Source organism: Oculina patagonica, chromosome 2 (assembly GCF_052425735.1).
Source record: "Oculina patagonica isolate OP01 chromosome 2, crgOcupat, whole genome shotgun sequence".
Classification (NCBI taxonomy): domain Eukaryota; kingdom Metazoa; phylum Cnidaria; class Anthozoa; order Scleractinia; family Oculinidae; genus Oculina; species Oculina patagonica.
This window is the reverse complement of record NC_135759.1, coordinates 10,928,164-10,954,579: the sequence shown is the minus strand read 5'-3', so window position 1 is coordinate 10,954,579 and position 26,416 is coordinate 10,928,164. Positions and strand designations below refer to the sequence as shown.

Here is a 26,416-nt window from a genome sequence, read left to right as displayed (position 1 = left end):
CGTTTGTGATGACGTATAAAATCAGTGACAAGTAATCCATCATTTTTTGGAGAGGGGGGGGGGGGGGGGGGGGTTCAAAAATCCTGCAGAAACTGTTTGCAGAAGCAAAAAAAAGCCCAAATAAATTGTTTGCAGACTTCAAAAAACATTGTCTGCAGCAAGATGCTGTCTGAAACATTGTTTGCACAGACAACAACACTGAAAAGAATTGTATTTTAATGATTGCCATCTCCCATCCCCCAACACCCCCCTACAAAAAATAAAGGTCAATGTAAGCCAGCGGCAAAAACAAGCCCCACAAGCCAACATAGCAGAAAGAAAGGGTATCACGCGACCTTGCTTTCAGAGACATGATAAAAAGTACTCATAACAAGTTCACAACAAAACATCGATTCTGACAAGCCGAACACGACTTACATTTCAGGCAAACAGCAATCTCGTTCCCAGAGTCATCATTCCCCTTTATAAGCAGTCTACAAGCGACCTATTTTCGGTTGTGCACGTGCCTGGTATTTTACCTCCAAAAACTTTTTTTGCTTAGTTATGGAACCAACTAATAAAATCGATCCAGCAACAGAACATTCAAGAGTTTTCTTGTTTCGTCAAGGAGCAGACTCAAGGAACAAAATTATTCTAATAGTGAAAGAGATAAAGAAAGGAGAACATATTCCTCGGTTTCAGACAGTCCTTTTAATATTATTTCCCTTACTGGCGTTCTACACAACAAAAAATAATGTAAACAAACAAAAGCTATAAATAAAAATTTAAAACGATAATCAGCCTTGTGTGCTTTCCCCAGACATCATTACAACAATGTTCTCACCAGGGTGGGTGTGACAGTGAGCTTTTGAAATACAGTCTTCTCGTGTGCATTAGATACTGAATGCAAATATACTACATAGCTACACAAGGTTATCATAAATTAAACAGAAATGTGGGGCTTAGTTTTAGCACAACTCCTATTCTATCAGATAAAAATCCCATTTAGTGTTGTTATTGTACAGATCCTAAACTTACTTGGACGAGTTTACAAGCCAAAGGATATTTCGCCACACCATTGTTGAGTAAATAACTACCCATTGAAGTCTATTAAACTACTTGAAGTTGACATACTAAGTCACTGGTCAATTAATGTTTTCTGTCGAGTCTCGTCTGTCCAGGAAGATGTCTCTACACTTTGATGCATTTTTAACTTTTTTCTTGCCACTTCTAAAGAGCGCACTTAACTGTTATTGCACTAATCTACTTTTTTCGTAATACCATCAGTTGCACTAGGTGCAAGTCTCAATTGACTGTTTGCTGCTTTTCTGTGTACATACCACATCCACTGCCGTCAAGTCGTGTTGTTAGTAGGTTATTTTGTTATTGTCCACAACAAACAGTGCGTCGTCGTATTTCTTAACTGTATTGTACTGTTCCCGGTGTTGTGTTTGTGCTGTTTCTTACATGCACTTGTGATTCTTGCTTTGTAAGGCTTCCTTCTGCATGTTACATTTTTGGCTGTTCACGTTTGCTTTATTCCATTCCACATCAAGGTTAGAATGTCAATGTTTTGTCATTTCTGTCTGTCTGTCGGCAGGTGTAGAGGAAATCCTGTTTTGGCTTCCAACTTTACACCTTGTATATTATTATTATTATAATTGGGTTGTTGCTGTTGCTTGCTGCTGCTGCTGTTGCTGATGCCACTGCCACTCCTATCAAGAGAGCTGTGGTTTCCGTTTATGCCTCCTCCCCCCATCCCTGTCGTTTAATGTATTTTTTCTTTAGTTGCATCTTTCTGTCATCTTGTTGACTACTTCTCGTTGATAGCAAAACGGTCATCGTCTTTATTTTTACTGTATACTGTTTTCTCAGTCACTGTCGTTTTTGGAGGCGACTTTTTTTTCTTTTTTTCTGATTTAAACATCTATTTCTGTCAAACTGAATGTTACAGTCCAAGAACACAAATGAAAGGAGGTATTTTCACAACTCCACTTTAGAATCCATTTTTGGGATAGATCACACTTTCTACAGATGTACATGTATGAATATGTTGGGAAGACAATCTCCTGGTTTTGATTGCTGATCTGGTTTCTGTCCTTGTTCATGTTTTAAGTCCTAAGTATGTTCATCTAACAGCCTTGCCCGAGCAGCCTTGCCCATGTTCCTTTTAAACTGCAAGTTACACTGCTGCTAACTCTTGTAACCTGTGGGTTTTCCATCCTGTTGTAAATCATCTTTCCAAAGGAAGCCTCTTGTTTCCATAGCACTGGATAGCACAAGTTTTTCCACGACTGACAGTACACAGTTTTGTTCTGGTTTATGTACTTTCGTACTTCACTTCAGTCAATAGGTCCATCCACTTACAAACAAACATATGAAACACGTAACTCAACACAATCCAATGATCAAATGCTTTTTGAAAGCTGTTGTTCAATGAGATAAATTTGTATTCTCGTTTTCATTTGACCTCTCAGAGGCAACAATCAAGTTTCTAACAAAATACATCCAATGCACCAATACCACATTTAAACACACATGATGGACCCAACTGTCTTGTTTGTGTATCTTGTCATCTGTCCGTCTAAGCACTCCTTGTGGTCCAAATCATGGCGCGCATCTTTGGAACAAGAAGCATGAAGTTCCAATGGGATAAGCAGCTATCAACCACTAAAAACTCCATTTTCATCATCATCATCTTCTTCGTCATCATCATCATTATTAAATTCCACTTTGAAGCTGGTGGGCATTGTGGGGTCTGCACCAAAACACAGCTTCGTTGGAAGTTTACACAGTATCACTGTCAAGTGACTCAGTCTGTCATTAACTACTGTTACATTAATTTGTTAGTACTGAGAGCTTTTTATGGTTAAATGCACGTTCCGACATGGTAGTGCTTGCAGAGAAAAGCAGCAAATAGTTTGGTTTCCTAACATCTGGCAAGTCTAAACATTCCTGTCTGGTTAAGTTGGCAAGACAAATATAAAAATGTCATCTAAATGTAAGACATCGTCCAAGTTTCTGTTATACTTTCTATGTCGTGTTCAATGTCGCATGAATGATTGTGCCCCTACCCTGTAAAATGGCTCCCTGGGGAAACCTAGCTCAAGGTTATCAACCACAGAGAGTTGTTTCTTCTTCTTTGTCTTCTTCCTTTTTGACCTTTCTCTGTAAAGCCCACGTCTATCAACACAAGTTGAGAGTCGACCATACATGAAGGCTGTAGTGAAATGTGCAAGTGTTGCTTTTGTGTTTAATGATAGTTACTATAGTGACTATGATCATTATTTATGTGAATGTGAGTCGTTAGTTGTTAGTACACGATATGAAATGAGTGTTGTGATTGTGTATTCCCTTCTTTAGTTACGTCTGTCACATCAACTGCAAGTAGTAATTCATTGGCATTTACCTCAAATCAAAAAAAGCATCCAAATTACCTCCTATATGCTGACTGTGTAGAATGGTAGAGGTGAAATATCCTTTATCAGTGTAAAGTATCAGCCACGAGGATAAGCACATTTTTAAAGCAGATACTAGTCTTGGCTCATATACAGTTTAGTATCTTATACAGACAGAATCTACCTAAAGGTGGTGTTGTTGTTACATGTATGAGGAGAAATTTGATGCTATCACTCTTAGGGCTTAAAGAGGCCTTATGCGTCCAATGGCGCGAAAAGGATCGATGACTCTTAGGGCTTAAAGCCTTAAGTACACACACACACACACACAAAAAAAAACACAAATTAAAAGATCGATTGTTTATATCCTGCTTAATTTCTTTCGAGTTGGCCTGTTACCGCCTGGCCCCACTTGTTCAAAAGATGAATAACGCTATCCATTGAATAAATCACTATTCACTGGACAGTGTTGTTGGTTTCACTAACACTTACTGAACAACTGGGACCTCACAGACTGATAACCACAATGTCATAGAAAGTTTAAGTTCTTAGCATGAGAAATTCTGTACAGGATATGTACAGAAAGAAAAACTAAACAATCCAGGGTTTTTTTTCATTGAAGTTTTGATAGGAAAAAGCAGGCTTAAAACAATTCACTAATTTAGAGTATTACATGGTGTCGTGAGAATCACTGTTTAATTATCACGCTGGTACTGCTGACTTTCGAACCTTGTGTTTAATGTCACTGGTGATGGCATCACTGAGAAAATACCCTTATTCTCACTGTTGCACAGTTATGTTAAAAAAAAGAAATCCTCTACATTTAAAAAGGTCACTGTGATTTTAGCACCCCTTCTTTAAGTTACACAACAGACATCAGGCTCAAACAAATGACTCAATGGTGTCCTTGATTATTCCCAGGGATTCATGGAGCTGCTCTTCTGTGATAACTAGGGGTGGTGTAAAGCGGATGATATGATCGTGGGTGGGCTTGGCTAACAGACCATTTTCCTTCAGTTTCAAACACACTTTCCAAGCATCAAATTCTAAAACAAATGAACAAAAGTTAAGCATAATCACAGAGCAGATCTAGTTTTAAATTACTAGATTTTGTTTCTAAGTTTACTTTGTAACAGTCACAATGGCTCAAAGTGCGTTGCTTTTAAAAGATGGCTGATTCCATTTATCAAGAGCACTTTTATTTCTTTTATTTCAATTTTGAGAGTTTATTAACTGAATCATAATCTAATTCACTGAACTGTAGCGCTCATATAAACATCAAAGATTGATGCAATCCTTCATAAATATCTCAACTGCTATTCGTTTTTTCAATTTAAATATCATTTGAAGGCGTAAGCGCAAGAAACGCACTTTGTGTTTTGGCCAAATTGAAAATTCTCACAAACAACTCCAAATTTCGCACGCAAGTTCGTTTACGTGTGCTCAACACTGCCCTGTATTTAGTTTTGCTGGTCTTTCCTTCGTTTTCGAAAAATAACACATGCAAAAAGACAAGGTTTTTGCTTGTGCGGCGTCTTTTGACTTTTCTTTTACAAACGATAAACAAAGGAAACCTTTTGTTTCTCAAGACGATGAAGTCAGCTAAATTTTTAGGGTTACAGACTTAGCCCTAACGCAAAAGCCTAGCCCTAACGCAAAAAAAAAAAAAAATAAATAAAATAAAATAAAGTTTAACACTAACCCCAAGGGATTAGGGAGTTAAGCCGTTTCAAGTTAAGTTTAGGATCAGAGTCAGCCTCAACCTTTTATAGATCGCGCTTTTAATGCAACTAAGCTTTCACGCCAGTTTGCTTGCAGCTAGCTTTTCTGCAGTCTGCTTGCGGTTAGCTAGTTTTTGTTGTTTCGGGCAAGACTATTTTACTCTGTTTAGTGTTACCGTTAGCTGTAATTTGCCGAGGTGAAAGTGAAATAAAGACTGATTGTTGATTGAATACGCTTGCTCGTGTTGTCACATTATACTAGTTTTGCTTTCAGTTGAGTGCCGCCGGCTTGCTCTCACTTCTATCTCCACTCCTTACATCATCACACATCTACAAAATCCCGCGAAAACAAGATAAACTAAGGCACGAATCGATTGATTGATTTATTGATTGATGAATATTTAATGAGACACAGAAAATAATTTTGCGAGGGAACGTCCCCTGGGGAACATATAAAGAATTTTTTAAAGTCTAAAACCAGGTCACTTCTCGGCAACTTTGTCGCGGCAGAACCCAAGCGGACCCTGTAAAACTCGCGTTGACGAAGTTCCCGGCAAGAAACCTCTTGTTTTAGACTCTCTGTGCGGCCAGGCTCAAAACTACCTTGTTTGCAACGTTTTTTCCGAAGCGCTAAACAGCGCTGTTGTACAAAACAAAGGCAGAAACATCACTCAGTTCTTCGAGCGATGCTGTAAACTTACGGGTATTCAGACTTAATGATGTCCTTCAACCACCTGGCAGCCGCACTTACGCTAAAACTAACCAAAGGCTTCAAATGATTTTCAGGAACAAACGGCCATTTTTTTTTCTCTCTTTCCTCTCACGTGACACCTATCAGGTGACATCGCGTCACAATGTGTTATCCAGTCCTTTTCGTAAAGCGAATCCTCAAAATGGTGGCTAAGGAACTAAAAAGCATGGCTCTGACACGTTTTTCAACCTCCCCGGACAGTTAAATAACGCTAGAAGGAAAGATTTACACGCGATGTGTCGAAAAACTCATGCTGCTGGCTGACTGTGGAGAACGTAAGCTTTGCAAAACGCCTTTGTTCTTTGCATACGTAATTTCTAAAAAACGAAGCTAGATTCAGCGAATTTGAATACAGATCAATGTTAAGCACACGTAAACGAACTTGCATGCGAAATTTGGAGTCGTTTGTGACATTTTTTTAATTTGGCCAAAACACAAAGTGCGTTTCTTGCGCTTAGGCCTTCATTTATTAAACTTTATAAATTGCTTCTTTCATTTGTGACCGGAAGAACTGTAATGCAAATTTAAACATTGTTGAGAAACAGAAAAATGCAAAGGGTGCAGATTGTAACTACATTATATGAATGCAAGGTAGTTAGTTTCAGTCCATTCCCAAGAATACAAATATGGCCTATTGAAACTGCCCTTACATTTAAGCTGTTTTGACTGGATAAGTTGTGAGTTAGCCTAGAAGTGGACAGCACATTCCAAAACATTTCCAAAAGTAAACATTAAATGTTTTGATTCTTACCATCTGTGGGTTTAATCTCTATAGCATTCATCAGTCCTTTTCCTCGAGCAGTCTTGACAACAGCTGGGTTTAACTTCTTTAATTCAGGAACCATGATTTCTCCAAGTCTTGCAGCATGTTCAGCCAGCTTCTCTTCTTCTAAAACCTATAAGAACATAACATCTGCTAAATATATCAAACAAATAATCACCATTATAAAAACTTACTGAGATTTACTCACTGAAAAGCCGCTAAGTAAATTTTTGTTCGCAAACCGATGTAAACCAATCAAATGACGGGTATCGCTTTTTTCAGGTGTAACCCTAGTAAAAAAGAGCCTGGAATTCCGGTGGAATTCCAGCGGAATTCCAGGTCCGGAGAGGATTCCAGGTGGAATCCGGTGGAATTCCGGGTAAGTGGAACCCGGAATTCCGGAGTCCGGTGGAATGCCAGGTCCGGAGTGCGGAGTCCAGTGGAATTCCGGGTAAGTGGAACCCGGAATTCCAAAGTCCGGTGGAATGCCAGGTCCGGAGTGCGGGGTCCAGTGGAATTCCAGGTAAGGGATTCCGGAGTCCAGTGGAATACCGGGCAAGTGGAATCTGGAATTCTGAGTCCGCTGGATTTATATGGAGATTTTGTATTTCATGGCTGCACCCAATGCCATGATTTTCCCAAAAATCATTACGAGTGAGAGTTCAATCAAAACGATAGGCCAAATAATAGAGCTTCTGACAATCAGAATCTACACAATTTTTTTCGTCTGTACAATTATTGCATAAGTCTCGAAAAAAAATTGAAGACTTAATGTCTTTGCTAAAATACAGTCAGCAGTACAAACAGGTACAAAGAATAAAACACATTTATTTATATTTGTCTCAGTACAGTGGCCACTTGAGTTCAACGTTTATAAAATGTAAATAAAAAGAGATAAAAACATATTCTTGTGGCTTGGCAGCTTATCAGTCAATTGAAGCAGGCTAGTTTATTGAACGAGTGTGTGGTAGCTCCACGGCTCAAAGGTGGTTAACAGTGGATAACCTTTCCTTAAAAGAAACTTCAGATTAAAGAAGCTCAGTCTATTCCAATCGAACAAGAATTCAATTGTACTCCAATCTTGATCGACTAAAAATGCACGTCACTCACAGCGGTCATGCAAACACAGTAAACAATACACCGAATGCAAATATGGCGGACCACTCGGTCGGTGCCTGGCACGAGTCGCATGAGAGCGAGGCTAGTTAGGCCTTGATGTTTTGTTTTGACAAGCTTCCCCAGAAAAGCCTTGCTTCGTGGTCGATCTCGGCCTTCCTACGATTTTTTGGGTTCGTTAATGCTACATAGAGGGAAAAGAATCTTCCACAGAAAAGAAAGTCTTTTGTGAGTTTCCCCTTTCACCTCTAAGGGGAAATCAGGCGATCGCGAAGGAAAGGAGTTCACGACTTTCACGATCGCCGAAGGAACTTTATAAAGTTCATTACATTTCAGGTTAGAAGATCTTAGAAAATGTGTAAGCGATCACATTTAGCTCCAAGTCATTCTTATTTGGCTCAATACTTTCACTAGCTTTAACTACGGGGCAGTTGAATTTCATTCACTTGATTAGTATTTGTTTCGTACGATTCCGTGCGAGTATATCGGACGCGAACAAAGCCGGACATAAACAACCTCTTTTGAACAAAGTTTGTATTGGAAGTAGAGCTTTTCTTTACTTTGGGGAAGGTACTGGCCATGCAACTCGTGCTTGAACACCACCAGACACCACATAAGCTTGGCCTTTAAACGATTTTTCTAAGATCTTCTAACCTGAAATGTAGCGAACAAAACCTCAATAGTTCCCGCGGCGATCGTGAACTTCTTTCTTTTGTCTCAATGAATTGCATTGATCCACTTTTTCCCTTAGAGGAAACGGTGAACACTTCTATCACTTATCGTGGCATTCAGAACCACAGCAACTCGTAGGTGCAAAACATTGTCAAAACAAAACACCGAAGCCTCACTAGCCTCGCTTTCATGCAGCTCGATCCAGGTGACGACCGAGTCGTCCGCCATATTTGCATTCGGTGTATAGACTCGACTTTTCACCGAATCAAACCACCGAGCCACAAAGTTATGTCCTGTTTTCAGTAGTTTATAAGTTCTTCTGCGATGGAGAAATAGTAAATCCAAGAAATCCTTTTGTAAGATCTTCATAATCTTAAATAATATTCAGTGACAGCTCGCCGTTCTTTCTGCGCGCGCCAAATCTAAATCAAGAGTTGGGTTGAGACTACAGCACACACTTACCGCTCATTGCCCTTGTAAACAGGTTATGTCACTCATTCTTAAGTTTCTTGCTTCATTTATAAATATCAGCAGCTTTTTAAAATTTAGTAATATTCCATTTACGTCCATATTTTGTGGGCGAAGTCTGCCGCTGTCTGCAGTTTCTTGCATTTGCTCCTTGAAAGTGTGATCTTAGTAAATTAATCCACTCCAGAAATTAAATCAGTTTGTTAGTGTCAGTATAATCCTGGATAGTAGAAATCCTTGATATAAAGAAAATGTTTGTTTTCAAAGACATATTTCCAAACAAGCCATGAAAATTCTGCATCTCCCCGGTTGGATTTTCGTGACAACACAAACTGAAACGTGATCTCTGACATATGAGACGTTTTAATCTAATTGGTCAACTTTGAAAAACGTGTTTAGTTTTCCGCCTGTAATGAGACCTGAACGTTTTATACTTGACCGTTTCTTTAAGCGGGAATCGTCTCTCCTGTTTCTTCATGTAATCACTAATGTGTAGTTTATATAGATAAACTCCTTCCTTTCTGCTGCCGGAAAAAAAGATTCTCTACAGCGTTGTAAACAATGTAATTACCTGACGTCTTTACATCGGAGTGGAATGCGAAGCGACGCCGTCTCTGTCCTGAAATGTTTCGATGTTTGAAACAGTTGTTCGCGTGAATGAAGTGGTCCCGTCAGCAATTGTGTTCAGCTAATAACTATTTCATTACCTCAAGAAATGAATTTGAAACAAGCCAACGACCGATCTTTGCATCGACTTGGAAAATGCGAAGCGACGCCGTCTCTTTGTGCTGAAATGTTTCGATGTTTGAAACAGTTGTCTGCGTTCAATTCTGCGTGAAATGAAGTGGTCTCATCAGTAACTATACTGTGTTCAGCAATAATTTTATTACCACAAGAAATGAAACAACCTACGATCGATTAACTGAGAGGTAAGCAATCTTAAACAGTTTGTGTACATGTATACAAATTAAATGAACACGTCGATTACAATCGCGAGCGAAAACAGTTGGTCATGCGATCGAAGACATTGAATATCGCATCGTTTTATTATTTGATCTTGTTTTATTCGCATGTTAACCACAACCAAGAATAAGTGTATCTATCTTTCAACTTTCTATCTCAAGTCAGATTCACTTAATTTGTACATGTAACTGTAGAGACATAAGAATAGTTGTTAGTAAATAAAAAAGGTCGAAAGTTACTTGTTGTGCATGTTTGTTTTTGATTAAAAATGTTTTTATTTTGTTGCATTCATTTCACCGTGTGCAAAATATTATTTGCATTTATAAGTACATTGAGAGTATAGAGTAAACATTGTAAGGCTGTTTTTCTATTCAAAAAATCCATGTTTTCACTGCTCCAGTTCAAAAAAGAAAATCAGTAGTGCTACTTGCTAATTCCGGCGGTATTCCGGCAAAACTCCAGTCGGAAAAGCTTTGGCCCAAAATTCACCTGTAATTCCGTCCGGACTATAGTCCAGAATTCCGGCGGAATACCGGGCTGAATTTTAACTGGAATTCCAGCTGGAAAAGTCTGGAATTCCGGCGGAATGCCGGCAATAATTCCGGCCGGAATTATCATGGGAATTCCAGCTGGAATTGTCCGGTATTCCGGTGGAATGCCGGCAATAATTCCGGTGGAATTCCGGCCGGAATTATCACGGAATTCCAGCTGGAATAGTCCGGAATTCCGCCGGAATACCAGCGGAATGCCGGCAATAATTCCGCTGGATTCCACCTGGAATCCGCCCGGATTCCGCCTGGAATTCCAGGCAAGTCCGGGCTGGAATTCCGGCGGGATTCCACCGGAATTCCGGGTCTTTTTTTACTAGGGAAGAAAAATGATACATCCAATCAGAAGCCGCGTATCATGTTTTTTGACGTGTGAGACGTATCAAGTCGAAGTTTTCATTCAAGGCTGATTGGTGGCGTTTCGCACACAAGCCATATCTTGGCGTAACTAAATTAACGCTTTTTTTTACAATATTATAATTCCAACGTTTACCTTGAAACTTTCTGTTACTTCACCAACTTGTGCGTAAATAACATATGCGCGCACTCACGATGAAGCATTCAATATACCTTTCACACTGAAAATAATCTTAAACTGAGTGCAAGCAAAAACTGTTGATAAAAAGCTCTTATTTCTGCATCTAAGTTGAACCAGCCCAAGCAGGCAGTCATCAGCTTCCCAGCATCTCCACAAAACCAGGCATAGGCAGAGCAAAAGGTGCAGCCAATTACAGTATCAAAAGACAACCACAAGAGAAACACAATCAATATTTTTAAGAAACAATCATCTTTAAAGCCTTACGCTGTACTGATCCCAAATAAAGGATCAAAGTCGAGGTTAAGGGGAATAAAACAAAAGAAAATTCAAATAATACCCCTGAACCATGACCTAATTCTTTTGTTTGTGATCAGTGCAGCACAATTCAAAACTAGCCTATTGTAGTGTCTTACTTTCAAAGCAGTTATAGCGACTTTGCATCCAAGTGGATTTCCACCATATGTTGAGCCATGCTGAAAAGAAACAAAACAATGCCTTCAGCTAATGCTTCCAAGGTATTCAAAAAAAAATGCAACAAAACCTTGGGTAAAATCTTCCAAACATATATTCCATTACCTGCCCTGGTTTGATAGTAAGCATAACTTCATCATCACAGAGAACTGCTGAAACCTGAAAGCAAATTGAAGAAGTTCAGGATACGATTCCTCTCTATATCACTGACAATAACACAAATCAAAACAGGGGGAGAAGAAAATGAACTTCAAAGGTCTTGAGTAAACAGATAGCAAAATTCAAAAGCGTGCAACTTACCGGGTATACACCACCAGATAGGGCTTTTCCAAGAATGACCAAGTCTGGTCTGACATTTTCATGGTCGACACACAAACGCCTAAAAAACAACAGGCAGATTAAGTGAGCTGTCTAGCTCTTGCTGAATAGCTAAAATGGATGGATCTGTATTTCTTTGTAAGTTATGCAAGGTATATAAAATTATATTTAGAAATTATCCCCTCCCCCTTAATTCAAGGGACCAAATGACTGCTTTGACAACTGTGAAATAACAGAGGCTGATGGTTTGAGCCTGCCAGTTGTGTCAGACCCTAGGCACTCACAAAACACTGTCCAGTCTATGAATAGGGTACGCAGGGTAGGGTGTACAGTAAATACCTTATTGTTACTTATTTTCGCGGGACTTTATTTTCGCGATTTTCAAAAAATCGCGAAATTAAAGACCCGCGAAAAAAGGTTCTCGCGAAAAATAACAACGCAAATTTTTATACCCTTCAATATAATTTGTTATGATTAATCAACACTGCCATCAGTTTACTACATAATTATCTTCAAACTAGCTCTACTTTTGTTACAAAGGAACATGTCAAACTGTTTCGTATTGATATGGTTTTGTTCAGTGTCATTGGAAACTGTTGCTGTGAAAAATGCAAATCAGTTGTGCCAAATTTGAGACTAACTGTTCGTTAATGCAGACCAGTATTTTGACAATTTTCGTGAAATTAAGTTCCTTTAAACATATTTTTTGGCCAAATCGCGAAATTTAAGTCCCGCGAAATATTCCTGTTCCATTTTCGCGAAATTAAGTGCCCGCGAAAAAAAGTAACAATAAGGTAACTTACCTCCCGGTTCTTCCAAGACCAGTTTGTACTTCATCAGCTATGAAAAGAACCTGTCAAGCAAAAAAATAAAATGCAACCTAGGTAAGCTTCAATTCCTTAGCTACTGATGGTTTTTAACACTGCATTTAAGTCAAGATTCTTATAACCAAGTAACAAAATGTTACACAAGCAAAGGTTCCACTTGAGAAATGTGCAAGAATTCTATATAACAAATACTGATTGCAACCAACTAACTTTTGGTCTACAATGTGTAAAAAAAGCTTACAACAAATTCAGATAAGGCAATTTGTAATAGCCCACAAGGGTGGAAAAACAATCCTGTCAAGCCATTACTGTAAGTAACCAAAGTACAGTACCGCTCAAATGCAAGTTTCCACCTCTCGTCTCGTTTCTCACGAGACGCGTCTCGTTTCTCGTGAGAGTCTTCTCCGGCATTGACTTTGCTTGGGCTCGAAACATGTTTTTTTTTCAACAACAAGTTTTCGTTCATGTAACTATGATGTAAATCGTTGAACAACTATAAAGTTTGTGTATACGGTCCGCAAGGTTTCTTTCACATTTGCAGATAAGATTTCTTTAAGAACAACAAACATTCTTGTGTAAATATTATCTTCCGACAGAATGTTGCTGGCCGCCGCCGTGCCGTCGAAGCGAAAGTTATCTGTAACATATTCAATCGAAACTGTAAACCTTGCAAAATTTCCGATTCAACAGATCAAACGTTTGAAATGTCGGAAGGTAGGGAAAATGTTTTCTCACAATCTCACATCCGACAGTGTATTCCCCATGGGAAATGTCTTCAAACTCAAATCAAAACCGCTTGATATTTACGTACTATCAAGCTAAAAAACATTTCTGGATAAAACGCGTATCGATAATTGAATGTTATAAAAGCAAAGATGGCTAAAAAGCGGAAAAAGAACCGTGACTGTTTAAAGAAATAGTTACGTGACCGTCTGCAAATTCGGCTCACTATAGTTAGTAGAGGAGAGCTCATGTGCGACAATTTGTCGGCCGTGTTGATTTGCATTTTGATCAAGCGTCTCGGCACAATTTCAAAACAAGTAATATCTTGGGTTTTACAAGGTGTAGAAAGTTTATTGAAACAGTAAAATGCTCTGCCTTTAAAAAGTTCACTCGAATTGACTCAAAACTATCGCTTGGCGCATGGGATTATTTCTCCTGTAACTTGAAGCCCGAGATGTCGTGAAACCATGAAACTTTGATATGCTGCACGGCAAACAAGACGCAGGGAGCTATTGATTTGAAGCTTATGAATCAAAAGTTTTTTCTTGGAAAGAGAAAAATGTTGAATGAAGAGAGTTTACAAACTGAAAGAGAAAAGATGTTCGCTATTTTTCCAGTGAGAGAGCTAGTTTGCAGGAACAAGTCGACAGCGGATTCCAACAGGTAATTTATCTTCGACCTCAAATTAAAAGCGCTCGACCTTTGCATACTGTCAAGCATCAAAACATTTTTCTAGTAACTCGTGGAATATAACTTAAGTCTTAAATAAAACGTATGTTATGAAAGCGGGTTTTGATTTTCTTTACGTTTTGCTTCAGTAAACTCAGTACATTTGCATATAAATATGTGTTATATTTTCCAAGCCCAACTACCGGGCAGTTTCACTCTTTCACAACAACATACGAATAACAGTAAACTTATAATGCTTTACATGTAATTATTTTGGCCTATTAGTTTCACTTGAACATTTAAAAAAACAAATAGGAAACAGTTTCATTGAGATATCCCTTTTATTCGGCATACAAACCTGTGTATCTTGAAGCTGCGAGGGTTAAATCCTATCGTTTGTCGTTTGTAGCAACGAGTTCATACATATTTTGTGTAAAAGTAAACATTGCAAGTTTTATGAACGATAAGTTGTTTCATGTACCCAGACAAAACGTTTTGCTGTAAACTATGACTTGTTTAGGTGAAAAAAACAAAACAAATATTTTTTTGTTGAACACACGAATGAGTCATTTGATAGATCTGTAAAACATTTCAAGACGTGCGTGCCGTCAACAATTCAGACAAATGTTAAGCAAGCGCTCGGAGCGAGTGCCCCGGATCGATCGATCGGCGAAGTGAAACTATCATGGCTAGCTTGATTCACTTTCGCTTGGAAATACGTTTTTGGTTGCACCCAGTCAAGATGTTTTGCTGTAATTACATGTATAGATCATTTAGGTTAAAGAAAAATACCTTCTAGTTAAGTACACAACGAAGTTATAGCCACGAAGAAGTAAAAACTCTAAACATGTAAAGACAAGCGTGCTGCCACCGATTCACGTGCAAAATTTTATCCTGCTTTATCCACACAAAAAGGGAATGTCGGTGAAGTCTCACTTGAAAGTGAAACAAATGCAACAGAAGGCGAAACTTTGGTACTTGCAGTGCACTCGCGAGAAACAAGACTCGTCTCGAGAGAAACGAGACACGTCTCGCAAGACGAGTCTCGTTTCTCGCGAGACGGTGGTAACTTAAAATTGAGCGGTACTGTACTAGACTTTTTTAGAACAACACTGGTGACCAGTGCAGGGTCAAAGTTCTTGCGCTGGTTTTTCAAAATATTATGTGAATTAAAAAAAAAAATTAAAGGTGTTTATAGTGGTCATGCACTTAGCTTCATATTTTTACGACACATATCTTTATGACACAGCTTTATAGCTTTACTCATATCAACATTATATTTCAAAACTCATAATCAACTGACCCTATCCTCTGATCAACTTGAGTAAATTAAACTGCAGCACGGCACTCACATTGTATTTGGAACAGAGTTCCCTGACACCTCTTAAGTATCCATCATCAGGAATCATCACTCCAGCTTCTCCTTGAATTGGTTCAACCATGAATGCACATGCGTTTGGATCACTGATGGCTTTCTACAATAACACAGTAACAATGCCACTCAGTTAGCACGAGGATGGATAACAAAAGCAAGGGGGAGAAGGCAAGCTTGAAACTCTACATTTGAACTCAAATACATAACTCTTTGTAGCTTATGAATGCAATCTCCGGGCTTTGCATTAGCACAGAATAGATAAGACTCCTACCCAACACTCTGTTTTCTATCTTACTCCACAAGCAAACTATGTGCCTAAGTTTTGTCGACATTGTTACAGTTAAAGTGAAAGAAATGCCTTTCTCTAATATAAATGCCTTATATCTATTTAACACCCCCTCCCCCCCCCCCAGGAACCCTAAAATTTAATTGACACCCCAAGAGTTTATCACATCAATTACAGTCCTTTGTTTTGGACAAACTTTGGCATTTAAGTAACGGAAATCCAATTGAAGACTGCAATCTGCCAGAACTGTTCCTGGACTCTCTTGCCTTGTAGATTTCGTAACGACACTCTCGAACCTGATGGACTTTCAAATACCACAGCACAGAATCGACAGCGATCATTGAATTCGTTTTCCTTTTCTTCTTCGGAGTTACGGACATTTTTACCCTCAATCATGGCTGTCCCGAGGTGAGATTTTCTACTTTGCACAAAAATACTCGCGCTTCCGGAGTCCCGGGAAACAGAAATTCCTGCGTGTCTAAGAAGCGCGCGATGCGTTCTGATTGGTTAACGTACTAACAGTTAACTGACAGTTACTAAATTGGATTACGGGAAATTGGTGGGCGTTATGCAAAATACCGGGTTCTTACGGCAGGCGTTCCCTCTTTCCCTCCTTTTCCCCTCTCCCTTTCCCTCCCCTTTTTACGCCTGCCACGCAGGCTAAAACAAACCTGGAAAAGTGATGAAAATATAAAACCAAAAATAAGTTTGAAAAAGAGGGGAAAGGGAATTCATTTATATTATTATTGGAGATTTAGGGATTGTATCACTGGAGTCCCCTACCCCTGGGGAAAAACACAGATTTCATCATCGTTTTAATCCCCCTGGTCGACCAAGGAGTCCCCAGGGAAAGCCATTGATACTGATAGCCTTTTGAACAAAAATAATCTAAATTAACTCTGATATGAAGATAGAACTGGAAGAGGTCGGTCAGTATATTCAGTGGAAAAGAAAACTGGTCCTACAAGCTTTGATATTTATATAATTATTGGCATTGCACGGTGGTAAAAAACACGTGGCGTGAAGCCATTGTCTGTGGATCCTCAATAACAATAAACACTCACCTCCAACGCAGCAAGGTCATTGTATGGAATAAGCTCAAACCCTGGCATGTAAGGACCATATTCCCCATAACAATCAGGGTCAGACGAAGACGAAACAGCAGCTAGAGTCCTTCCCCAAAAATTATCCTCAGCGAAGACAATTTTGGCTCTGTTGTCTGGAATGCCCTTGACTTGATATCCCCATTTTCGCGCCAATTTGCATGCAGTTTCACCACCTTCCACTCCTGTGTTCATTGGCAAAAGTTTGTCATAGCCAAACAGCTTTGTAGCGAATTCCTCATACTCGCCCAAAACATCGTTGTAAAACGCTCGGGAAGTCAGCGTCAAGATTTCTGCTTGTTCTTGGAGTGTTTTCACAATTCTCGGATGACAATGTCCTTGGTTTACGGCCGAGTAGGCTGCGAGAAAGTCGAAATATCGTTTGCCCGTCACATCCCAAACGAAAGTTCCTTTGCCTTTTGCCAAAGCTGCAGGCAATGGGTGATAGTTGTGAGCTCCATAAGTGTCTTCTCGCTTGAAAATGTCTTCGGGTGTGAGTTTGTGGCCGGTCGAAGCGGCTGGAGCAGAATACAGCCTCGTCGCACGGAACAGGTTTCTGTTCAGAGGACGAGCGCAGAAACGAAGCATTGTTTGCGATAAAAGCGAAATCAACGAACTAAAAAGCGACAAGCGAATAAGGTAACTAAATCTTTCAAATTATAAATCAATTTTCAGCTAATTATAATCGCATGACGTTTAGCGAGGAAAACAATGTTCGTTTTCCACTCCAACCTCGACGACCGTTCAAGAAAGGAAAGATCGAAGGAACGGCGAGGGGTTAAAATACATTCCGAGACATACCATATTTGGAGTGGACCAAATACTTGGGCCAGTCCTCTCCGCGAGCGAGATGTCCGAATATCTTCGTCGGCACAAGTCGTTGAATCCACGATCTTGTTTTCACAAATACCACTATAAAAATGTTTCAGAAGTGTAATTGTAGTCAGGGGATGGCATAGTTCGTTAGTGGTTTGACTTACATGTCTAAGCTTACACTATATAGCCACCAGATCGTGGATGTATAGCTGGAGAAAGAACCCCCCTTCCCCCCCCCCCCCGCCCAAATTTCCTTACCGTTGGGGCTCACATCATTTTTTTGCCCACTTTTTCTCCTCTTCTTCCAAATCTTCACACTCCCTTCCTTCACTACTGTGACACTCATCTTGGCATTTTTGCCTTTGCAGGGAATATGAGGGAATACGTTGGCGTACGTTTCAACGTTGGCGTGGTGAGTACAACTATCCTTGTATTGTATGCCTTTTATACTGAATCCTTACAGGAGCCCAGTTTAATTAAGTATAGTTATGCATTTTGAACTGAAATATATATACATTAAGGTGGCCCGCGGGTATTTATGAGGCTGACAGTTCCCTTTTTTAAGCACGTTTTAAAACGGGAAAACGTGAAGCAATTGCTTAGATTTTTGAGAATCTAAAAGAAAAATCCTTAAATTATATAAAATGATAAATTTCTATGGCGATCAAACGCGATTTGTTTAAGTTCTGAGCGATTTTCGGAAGCCTTCGTTTTTAATAAAATGCAATTATTTTTAAAATGCCACGGTGAATTTAATTATACCCCAAAACGTTGCCAAACAGTTGAAGTTTTTACTCACAACAACTTACAGGAAAATCCACTCCGTAGATTTCCTGAACGAGCGACATCTTTATTTTGCCTTTAAAAACTGTTGTGTTATGCGTTTGTCTTGACCGCCGCATAAATGTGATACTTGTAATAACCCAGTACCAGCCAGTTTTGAGGCTGATGTCACCTTAATCTTGTGTGTAAAAGTTGAAAAGATCGTGTATATACATCAAATGTTAACAGTCAATAAAGATGGATGGTTCCGAAAACGCGGAGTGCGGAGTGCGGAGTGCGGAGTCCGAAAATGCGGAGTCTGTAAAAAAAAAAAAAATAAAATAAAATAAAAATAAAATAAAAAAAATGTGATAAAAAATTAAAATAAAATGAAAAATATATAAATATTAAACTAAATATTAAAAAAATAATACAGATTTTTGCACAGCTTCGCCCGAAGCAGTGAAGCGGATCGTTCAGACCGCGGCCATTTCTTTCTTCAAAAATGACTGCAGTTCACGTTTCACGAAATATTAACAAACAGTATTTCCAATTTTTTGGAATCACTACTCGTAAACTTCAAATAACTTTAGTTTCTTTTTTACCAACGAGCCTAAAGCCATGTTACTTCGCCTGGCTTTCCACGAATACACAGTAAACTCTCTAAAAGAACCATCAGCAACGTGGCACTTTTCAACTCCGTCTTTTATGCTAGACGAAGTTCAAATTAAAGAAAAATGTACAACAACGATACGCTACTCCGCAGCACTTAATAAAAAAGCAAAAAATAAATAAATAAAAATTTCCCCAAAAGTCATTTAACCACCTTTGTGCCGTGGATATCTACATCCATCTGTGGACATGTCATTTTTGGTTGAAATCATGTTTTCAGTGCAAGAATACTAATTCTTTTGATTGTAAGTTCTTTTCGCTGGGAACTCGGAACCTGGGAACCGTTTCAGCCAAAGATGGATGGTTTTCAGCCGAATTTTTGAAAATATCAAAGAAAATAACGTTATTACAAATTGCAAAAAATTTGTCGAATTGTTTCGCATTTTTTTAAAGCTGCAGCTAGAACAGGATATTGCAAAAGTTTGTGCCGAGTTTCAGCGTGTTTCGTTCATAAGGTTAGAAGAAATTTGGTCGCAAAGTCAGGAACATTTGCTTTCCAACTTCTAATCGCTTTGTAAACCTCGCATTTCGAATGAATTTATTCTGTTGTTGTTCAAAGAGAGGTGTTTCTTCCAAATTCCGCACGATCTAATACAATTTTCTTAGGAATTGTATTTGGATGTCTTGCAGAATATAGAAAAAGTAAAGAATATCTTGATAAAGCACTCGCGATCAATATTGAAATTGGCGCCAGAGAGGAGGTAGCAGGCTGTTATTGGGTGGTTCAAGAAATCAAATTCACCGTTAAAACGTCAAAGTCACTAAATGAACTGATAAGCGTGAGTACACAACTGAAATGTTAAATTCACAATTAAGACTGCGCGCGCCATTTCTCGAGCTCATAATCAAATACTCAACTTTGTGTTCAAATTGTTAATAGAACACGATCGTGTGCGCGTTGCTCTTTAAAAGCACAATAATTCTTGTTTTTTTTTGGCTAAAAAGTGCATAAAACTGTAGGTTTTAGACTGGGTATCTACTAAAACAATTAGACTACACGCCCTCGTTTTCCATGAGCGATAGTTAACTCCGCTGCACCTCGTTGACTGTTCGCTCATAGAAAACTCGGGCTTGTAGTCTACTTGTTAATTCGTTGCAGATACAGTTTCTACTAGATCAACTTCCTTGTTCAAAAATAAAAGTTTTTGAAGTAACCGTATGTTACTTCAAAAACAATAAATAATAATATCATCAGATTATATTCATGATTGCTTGCTTAATTAACGTTGCCGACGATTGTACACTAAAAAATAATAATAATAAACTTTATTATAGTGTCGAAAAGGTACACTTGGAATGGGTCTTTTAGACCCTTAAGCCGGTCTAACTTAATAGACAAAATCCGTCTTAATCTACCCTAAAAATCAGAAGACTAATCTAAGGAAACAAGGCTTCTTGAATGTTAAAATAAGCAACATCGGGATTTTCGACATGAAGAACTAGCTACGTTGCGCTTTTACAGAATTCTACTGAAAAAACTTTAGGTCATAGCAACATTAATACACTCGATGTCCGAAGAGAGTTAAACTATTTATGCTGTCCACGAATCCATAGGTTCAAAGCGTAGTCTTTAGAAGGATCGCGATTCCAATGATAGTTATTGAAGTCACTCTCGGGTCTTCCATCTGTTGTCACAAAATAATTGGTTCTAGAGGTCGTTACACCAATTCCGTGACCAGCCTGTTCACACTCATTCCCACCTCCACCAATCATCATCACAGAGCCACTCCATAAAAACCTACACCAAAACCCGATGTAATTGAAGCTTTGCATTGCCCCATTACATGTCGCCCGTTGGAAACCTGTAGTTTCATTGTACTGCCCGGCATACTGTACTATGCAATTCCCCATACAATCGCTTTCGGCTCCAACTGCACCAAGCCTGAAGTCACCATAGCTTGTCATCTTGGAGCGGAATGTCTGTCCACCCAGACAGTCACTTGTGGTCTGCAGCAAAGGCGTGTGCTGGGAGTCGTCACTGCGCGTAATCTTCAACTCGTTGCCGCTGGCCAGCCAAAACGCTGGCGATATCATATCAGCGTTGTTCAATGGATCAGTTGTTTTTCCAGCAGCTTCAGTCTTGTCATACCACCAGTAGCCAGAGTCATTCATCCAGTTTTCAGTATCGCTGTTTGAAAACCCGGCGATAAGAATCCATCCTTTACTGTCAGCTGTTGTCATGTCACAATATACCTGATGTGCAAAATAGTTTCATTTAGTATTTACTAAAACAGTGCATAGCGTTTTGGGCGCGCACTGATTGGCTATTCAAACTCCGAATATCCTTTGCGATTTTAATTTGTTTACTTTGTTAGCACGTGATAACACGCGAACTTTGCTCAAACAACATTTGCGTGCCAAACCAGCATGTGATAATAAGGTTGCTATGGCAGCGTCAAAATCATGGACACATAGTTGACATATCAAATTTTTGCGAGAAATAAACTAACAGCTACTGAAAGATCCAGCATACAGTTAATCCTCTTTTCAAAATTGCGCAAAAAGTTAGGCATCCACCTCCTTCCCATTCCCCCCCCCCCCCCCCCGCACCTCCGGGGGTTAGCAAGAGTCAGGTGACCTAAATTTAAAATGTGAGAGTTTTTTTACAAACCCTGCCTTTAGTTGAAAAAAAGTTATTAGGTTCTAAAGAGACTATGATCCTGCACTTAGTGATAAAAGGTCAAATGAACAGAAATTTCAAAATGCTACTTTAACCAACCAAACGCTAAAACTATCCATTATTGAGTAAAATTAAGAAAAAAAATTTGCTTTCTTAGCCTTAAAGCGTTAATTACAGCAAAAAATACGAAGATTTCCGAAGGCTTCACAAAAACGTTTTTGAATGACTGCGCACTGAAATGGAAGGAATGGAACGAGTTTATGACGTCATAATTGGTGTTTTTGAAGACGACCGCAGACGATTCCGCAGACCGCACCAACGTCTGGTGGAAAATGAATTTATATTTTTCTTGAGAATCTCGCAACTTTCCGGACGTATTCTGCTTATTTATCGCTTTAAAAACTAGCTCCCGCTCAATATTTAAAGAAAGCGTCAACCCCAGGTAAAAAAACCACGTTGTCGAAAAAGCGCAGAATAGACAATTTTACAGTTGTCTGCTTAGTGACCTGGCCTTTGAATGGAAGTGAGGCTGGAGGTGACCTTGTTTTGATACAGACTGAAAAACGGCCGAACAGAACGAAATAACTGCTTGAAATGTCACTAAACACATTTATTTAAATTTTAAGGTGCGGTCTGCGGTCGTCTGTCTTCAAAAACACCAATTGTGACGTCACAAGCTTTTATTTCCGAGAATTTTCTGACAATTTTCCCGAGCACTCTACGATTATGAAGGCCTAAAAAGAGCATTTTTCAACTTGCAATATCTCTGCGATCCAATGTCCGATTACTTTGAAACTTTGGGATATGTTTATTTGCCTCTTAATAAACACATGGGCAAAAATAACAAAAATCGAAATTTCTGTTCATTTGACCTTTAACAACTGGTAATTGACACAGGGGAAAAATTGGAATAGCAGACGTTTCAAGCCTTATTTTTTCGTTGGAGACAAGAAACAAACATCAGCTTTTCGAAGCTCGCTACGGTTGTTTTATTGCTGCCGCAGCGAAGTGAGCCTGAAGCGAACGAGCGAGGCAGCTCTCTGATCGGTAAAAGGATTACTTTATGGGGCTTGCAATCGCGTTTTTTCTTCAAAACGCAATATTGTGGTCGGCGGAAAGATCAAAGACGCAAGGAATTGTGGTTATGCGCCAACGGAAGATTTAGGATGCACATCAAAGGCGCAAGGAATTGAGGTTATGCGCGAATGGAAGATTCAGGATGCGCAGTGGAGTTCAATGTGATCTTTGTGCTAATGCTTTGTGAATAATGGCGGAAGATGCAGACGAAGCTCGGATGTGCGTCCTTCTTCTTTTCATAACTGCGTTTATGCGTTAAGTCCTTGTTGTGCTGATTGAAGAAGCCACAGCTCATTCTGCAATACAGGAAACTAAACGGTCCACCTGCCGCGCGTGCGACATCGGCAAAATGAACCTTCGTCACCCAGGAATAACGAATCACGAATGGAGACCAAAGGAAATGATTTCTAACGTTAGATGAATGCTTTGCATTTCAATTTTTAAAGGAAGGAAATTCGCCTTCTCTTGGGTCATTGCAGATGTAAGCGAGTGGGAAAAGCAACTGTTTTCACGAGAGAAACAACCACCTGAAACGTCTGCTTTCGCTCACGTCTGCTAGTTGTACAATGATAGGTTTAATTTTTTTTAAAGTTTTTTCTTAGTCAGGTGTCCACAATTAGTAGAGGGGACTTTTCCCCTCAGCTAAACATTTTTTAGACACGATAATAAAGTTATTCATTCATTCATTCATTGCGTAACGCAATGACTTCATAATCGTCATCTTTCTCATCAGAACATTCCCCTTTGAAACATGTGACGATATTCCCACTACTTGTTTCTATGGAACTTTTTAAAGGCACAATTAATATATAGCATTAAACTTAGAAATACAGTTAACTAAAAACGGAACAACTTTTCGGTGTCATCTTGGCGCCATTACTCTCATTATCATTTTTGACCGGGGTTGTCCTAAAACCCCTTTTTAAGATAAATACATCGAAATATGTAATTATTGGGGGGAATTTGAAGTTTGTTACGAGTTTCCAATTACGTTGCGAGTTAGCGAATCAAATTGTCAATTTCGATACAAAGTTCACAACTTCGACCCGACTGAATTTTGCAATTTAGCTAGTTGAGGAGAATCAAAACTGAAAGTCATGGCGATATCTGAACTCGAGAACGCTGAAGGTTTTGCGTTTAAGTCCGCTAGCGTTATTTGATGTAAAATTGTAAATAGTTTCTTAACTTTTTGTATTTTCGTTTTATTTGTTTTTGTTTTTGTCTCTTTTGTTTTATCTCGGCATAATACCATATTTTTGCTAGGGGCCTTAACTAAATCAGTTACTGCAAGCATACAACTAAATCGTTCTTCCCCTTTGGCAGCCCTTCTACCATTTAGGTATATACTAGTTGATAAAATCAACTTTACGTCTTTTGTTGCCTGAGTACATTTGATTGGATTTTAGCTCTAGAATTATCAGGTAAATTGGAATTTCTCAGGGCTTGATAATCTTGAAGCAGAGTTTCTCACAGGATAGAATGCCTATTGTTGTTTATTGTAACTTATGGAATTTTTAGTTCAAATATCTTTACCTGAAAGGGTTCCGATTGATTGATTTTCAGCCAGTACTTGCCGCTGACCGCCGCTCTGCCATTTTCGCTGGCGTCGATCTCCAAACACGAGTCGGCAGGCATCTGGTGAATGGAGCCAAGAGGTACTGTCCGATAGCAAAAAATATACAGAAAATATCATAAGTTGAAAAAGCACTGGGCGTTTTATTTTCACAGACCGACGCTAGTCTATCGCAACGTTTTTTTTACACAACGTTTAAACAACCACTTTCAATATTTTTTGCACACGTGTGATACTTAAAGCCCGGTTTACACGGGCAATTTTTATGTGACAATTTTTATGTGATAAATGTATTCGATCATGTAGATGAAACAACAATTATTTGTCAGCAATCCAAAGTTTAGTGCGCCAGTAATGACCTTGGACAGCAGAGATACGCACAGAGATACGCACGCACAGTGCTCAGTGGGAGCACCCTGGTGGTAGTTTGGGAGATTGGGGACCACATATGCTGACGCAATATTTGCCACATTTTATGCCACGAGTCGTGTACACGAGCAATTTCCGTATGTGACAACTTTTATTTGTCACATAAAAATTGACCAATTTTTCTCGCCTACACGAGCAAATAAAAGTTGTCACATAAAAATTGCTCGTGTAAACCAGGCTTAAGTATGTCACGAGACTGTAGAGAGAAAATACAAAAAAAAGGCATGGAAGTGAAGAGCCACCTTAAGTATTCTTTCCACATCCGTGAATGTAATAATGAAATAGTTGTCGAATTTTAGACTGTTATAATCGTGAATGAAATCAAGGGTCACCTTAGGTAGTATTGTTACCCTCACCTCTGTTGGGCCAGTTTTTCACATAGAATCTATCGTCATCTGGGACAAAACTGTCAGGCCTTGCTTCTTTAGTTCTGTTATTTAATTCACAGATGTTTCCCGGTATGAAGTAGTTATAGCTCTGGCATGTAAGTACGTTATCACAGAGCACTTGACACTCAGTCTGGTCTTGCACCACTGATGTTTGAAATGTGTGATCTTTGAGAGCATGGCCGTTCACCGGCATTTCATAAGGCTTGCATTTCAGGCTGGCGGCCAAACATAAATACATCCGGGATATCAAGCAAAGTGCCAAAAGGGCCAGGCGCATCTTGCTAATCCTGATAAAACAAGACGAAATGTGGAAGAAAAAGAAGAATTGTGGAATAAAAGAAACGTAAATATAGATTACTTAATAAAAAGTGCTTTGTAGGCATTTTTATTCATGAGTGCAAAACTTTGGTAAGCAAACGAGAGAGCGCAGTGAGTTTTCCAAAGTTTTCCAAAATTTGAATAAATATCTGTTGAAAGAACTTTCTATTCTTGTTATTTTATTTTGTGTATTATTATATGCTTACATGTAATAGTGTTTCCACAGATACCGTAAAAACCCGCGAGTAAGAACCTACTTTTTTTCAGGTTAGCCTAAACAGGTTCTTGTATAAATGGTAGTTAACACAAATTTAGGCTATTCAGGTCCTTAATAGGTTCTTATCTTCTAAAGAAAATTTACATTGATGCTAATGGAACGTTTAATGGTGTATTCGGCCCATTTCTTGTATAACATTTGCATATCACATAAGTGCTTATGTTAAAATGAAGCACTAATCATTTAGAATATGACATAACATACAGACACAGTAATGCTTTGTCCAAACTTATTTCCCAAAAGTAAACATTTTAAATCAATTTTAAATAGGTTCTTATAAAAATCACGGATATCTAATTGGCAAATTTTAGCCTAACAGGTTCTTAAATCTTAACTTCTGACTCGCAGGTTTTTACTGTACCTCTGCCTTCTTTAGTTTAGTGCAAGTGTCACAAAAGATGCGAGATTGTATAATTATCCTGTAAAGTTATTAGCCCATTGTTCAGTATTTCCAAGATTTTTCATTTTTAACAACTGCATACTAACGTTACGCAAGGAAAGTCAAACTTGCATTAAGCACATCGGTTTTCTGTGGATAAGAAAGATTTCCAACCGAAAATGCCGATTGTATCTTAACTGGTACGCACGTGACCGTCAGTGACCACGAGTCAAAATACATCAATTATTAACACCATCCTCGTTTATAAAGCATCTCTAATTGATATGATATATATGATGTACTATTCTTAAATAAACCAGTCTCTATAAAGCATAACAACAAACTTACCAAGGAAAGATCATTAGCCAAGCGCGCAATAACCTCATTTGACCGTTTTTATGTGTTGGCTGGCGAC

General features: G+C 38.9%; 2 protein-coding genes across 2 annotated transcripts; both read right to left on the bottom strand.

Annotated features, from left to right (window-relative positions):
- Positions 1–671: 671 nt before the first annotated feature.
- On the bottom strand, positions 672–17,445 carry LOC144643022 (ornithine aminotransferase, mitochondrial-like). Its single transcript, XM_078502137.1, has 9 exons — positions 16,651–17,445; positions 15,278–15,400; positions 12,510–12,559; positions 11,689–11,767; positions 11,494–11,547; positions 11,331–11,390; positions 6,601–6,745; positions 3,692–4,423; positions 672–3,631 (listed from the first exon to the last, which is right to left on the bottom strand). Exons 1-8 carry the CDS (start codon positions 17,275–17,277, stop codon positions 4,260–4,262), a joined length of 1,302 nt encoding a protein of 433 aa, XP_078358263.1. The 5' UTR covers positions 17,278–17,445; the 3' UTR covers positions 672–3,631; positions 3,692–4,259.
- Positions 17,446–20,188: 2,743 nt separating this feature from the next.
- On the bottom strand, positions 20,189–26,416 carry LOC144641785 (uncharacterized). The gene is made up of 4 exons (XM_078500810.1): positions 26,350–26,416; positions 24,995–25,314; positions 24,170–24,294; positions 20,189–21,132 (listed from the first exon to the last, which is right to left on the bottom strand). Exons 1-4 carry the CDS (start codon positions 26,385–26,387, stop codon positions 20,467–20,469), a joined length of 1,149 nt encoding a protein of 382 aa, XP_078356936.1. The 5' UTR covers positions 26,388–26,416; the 3' UTR covers positions 20,189–20,466.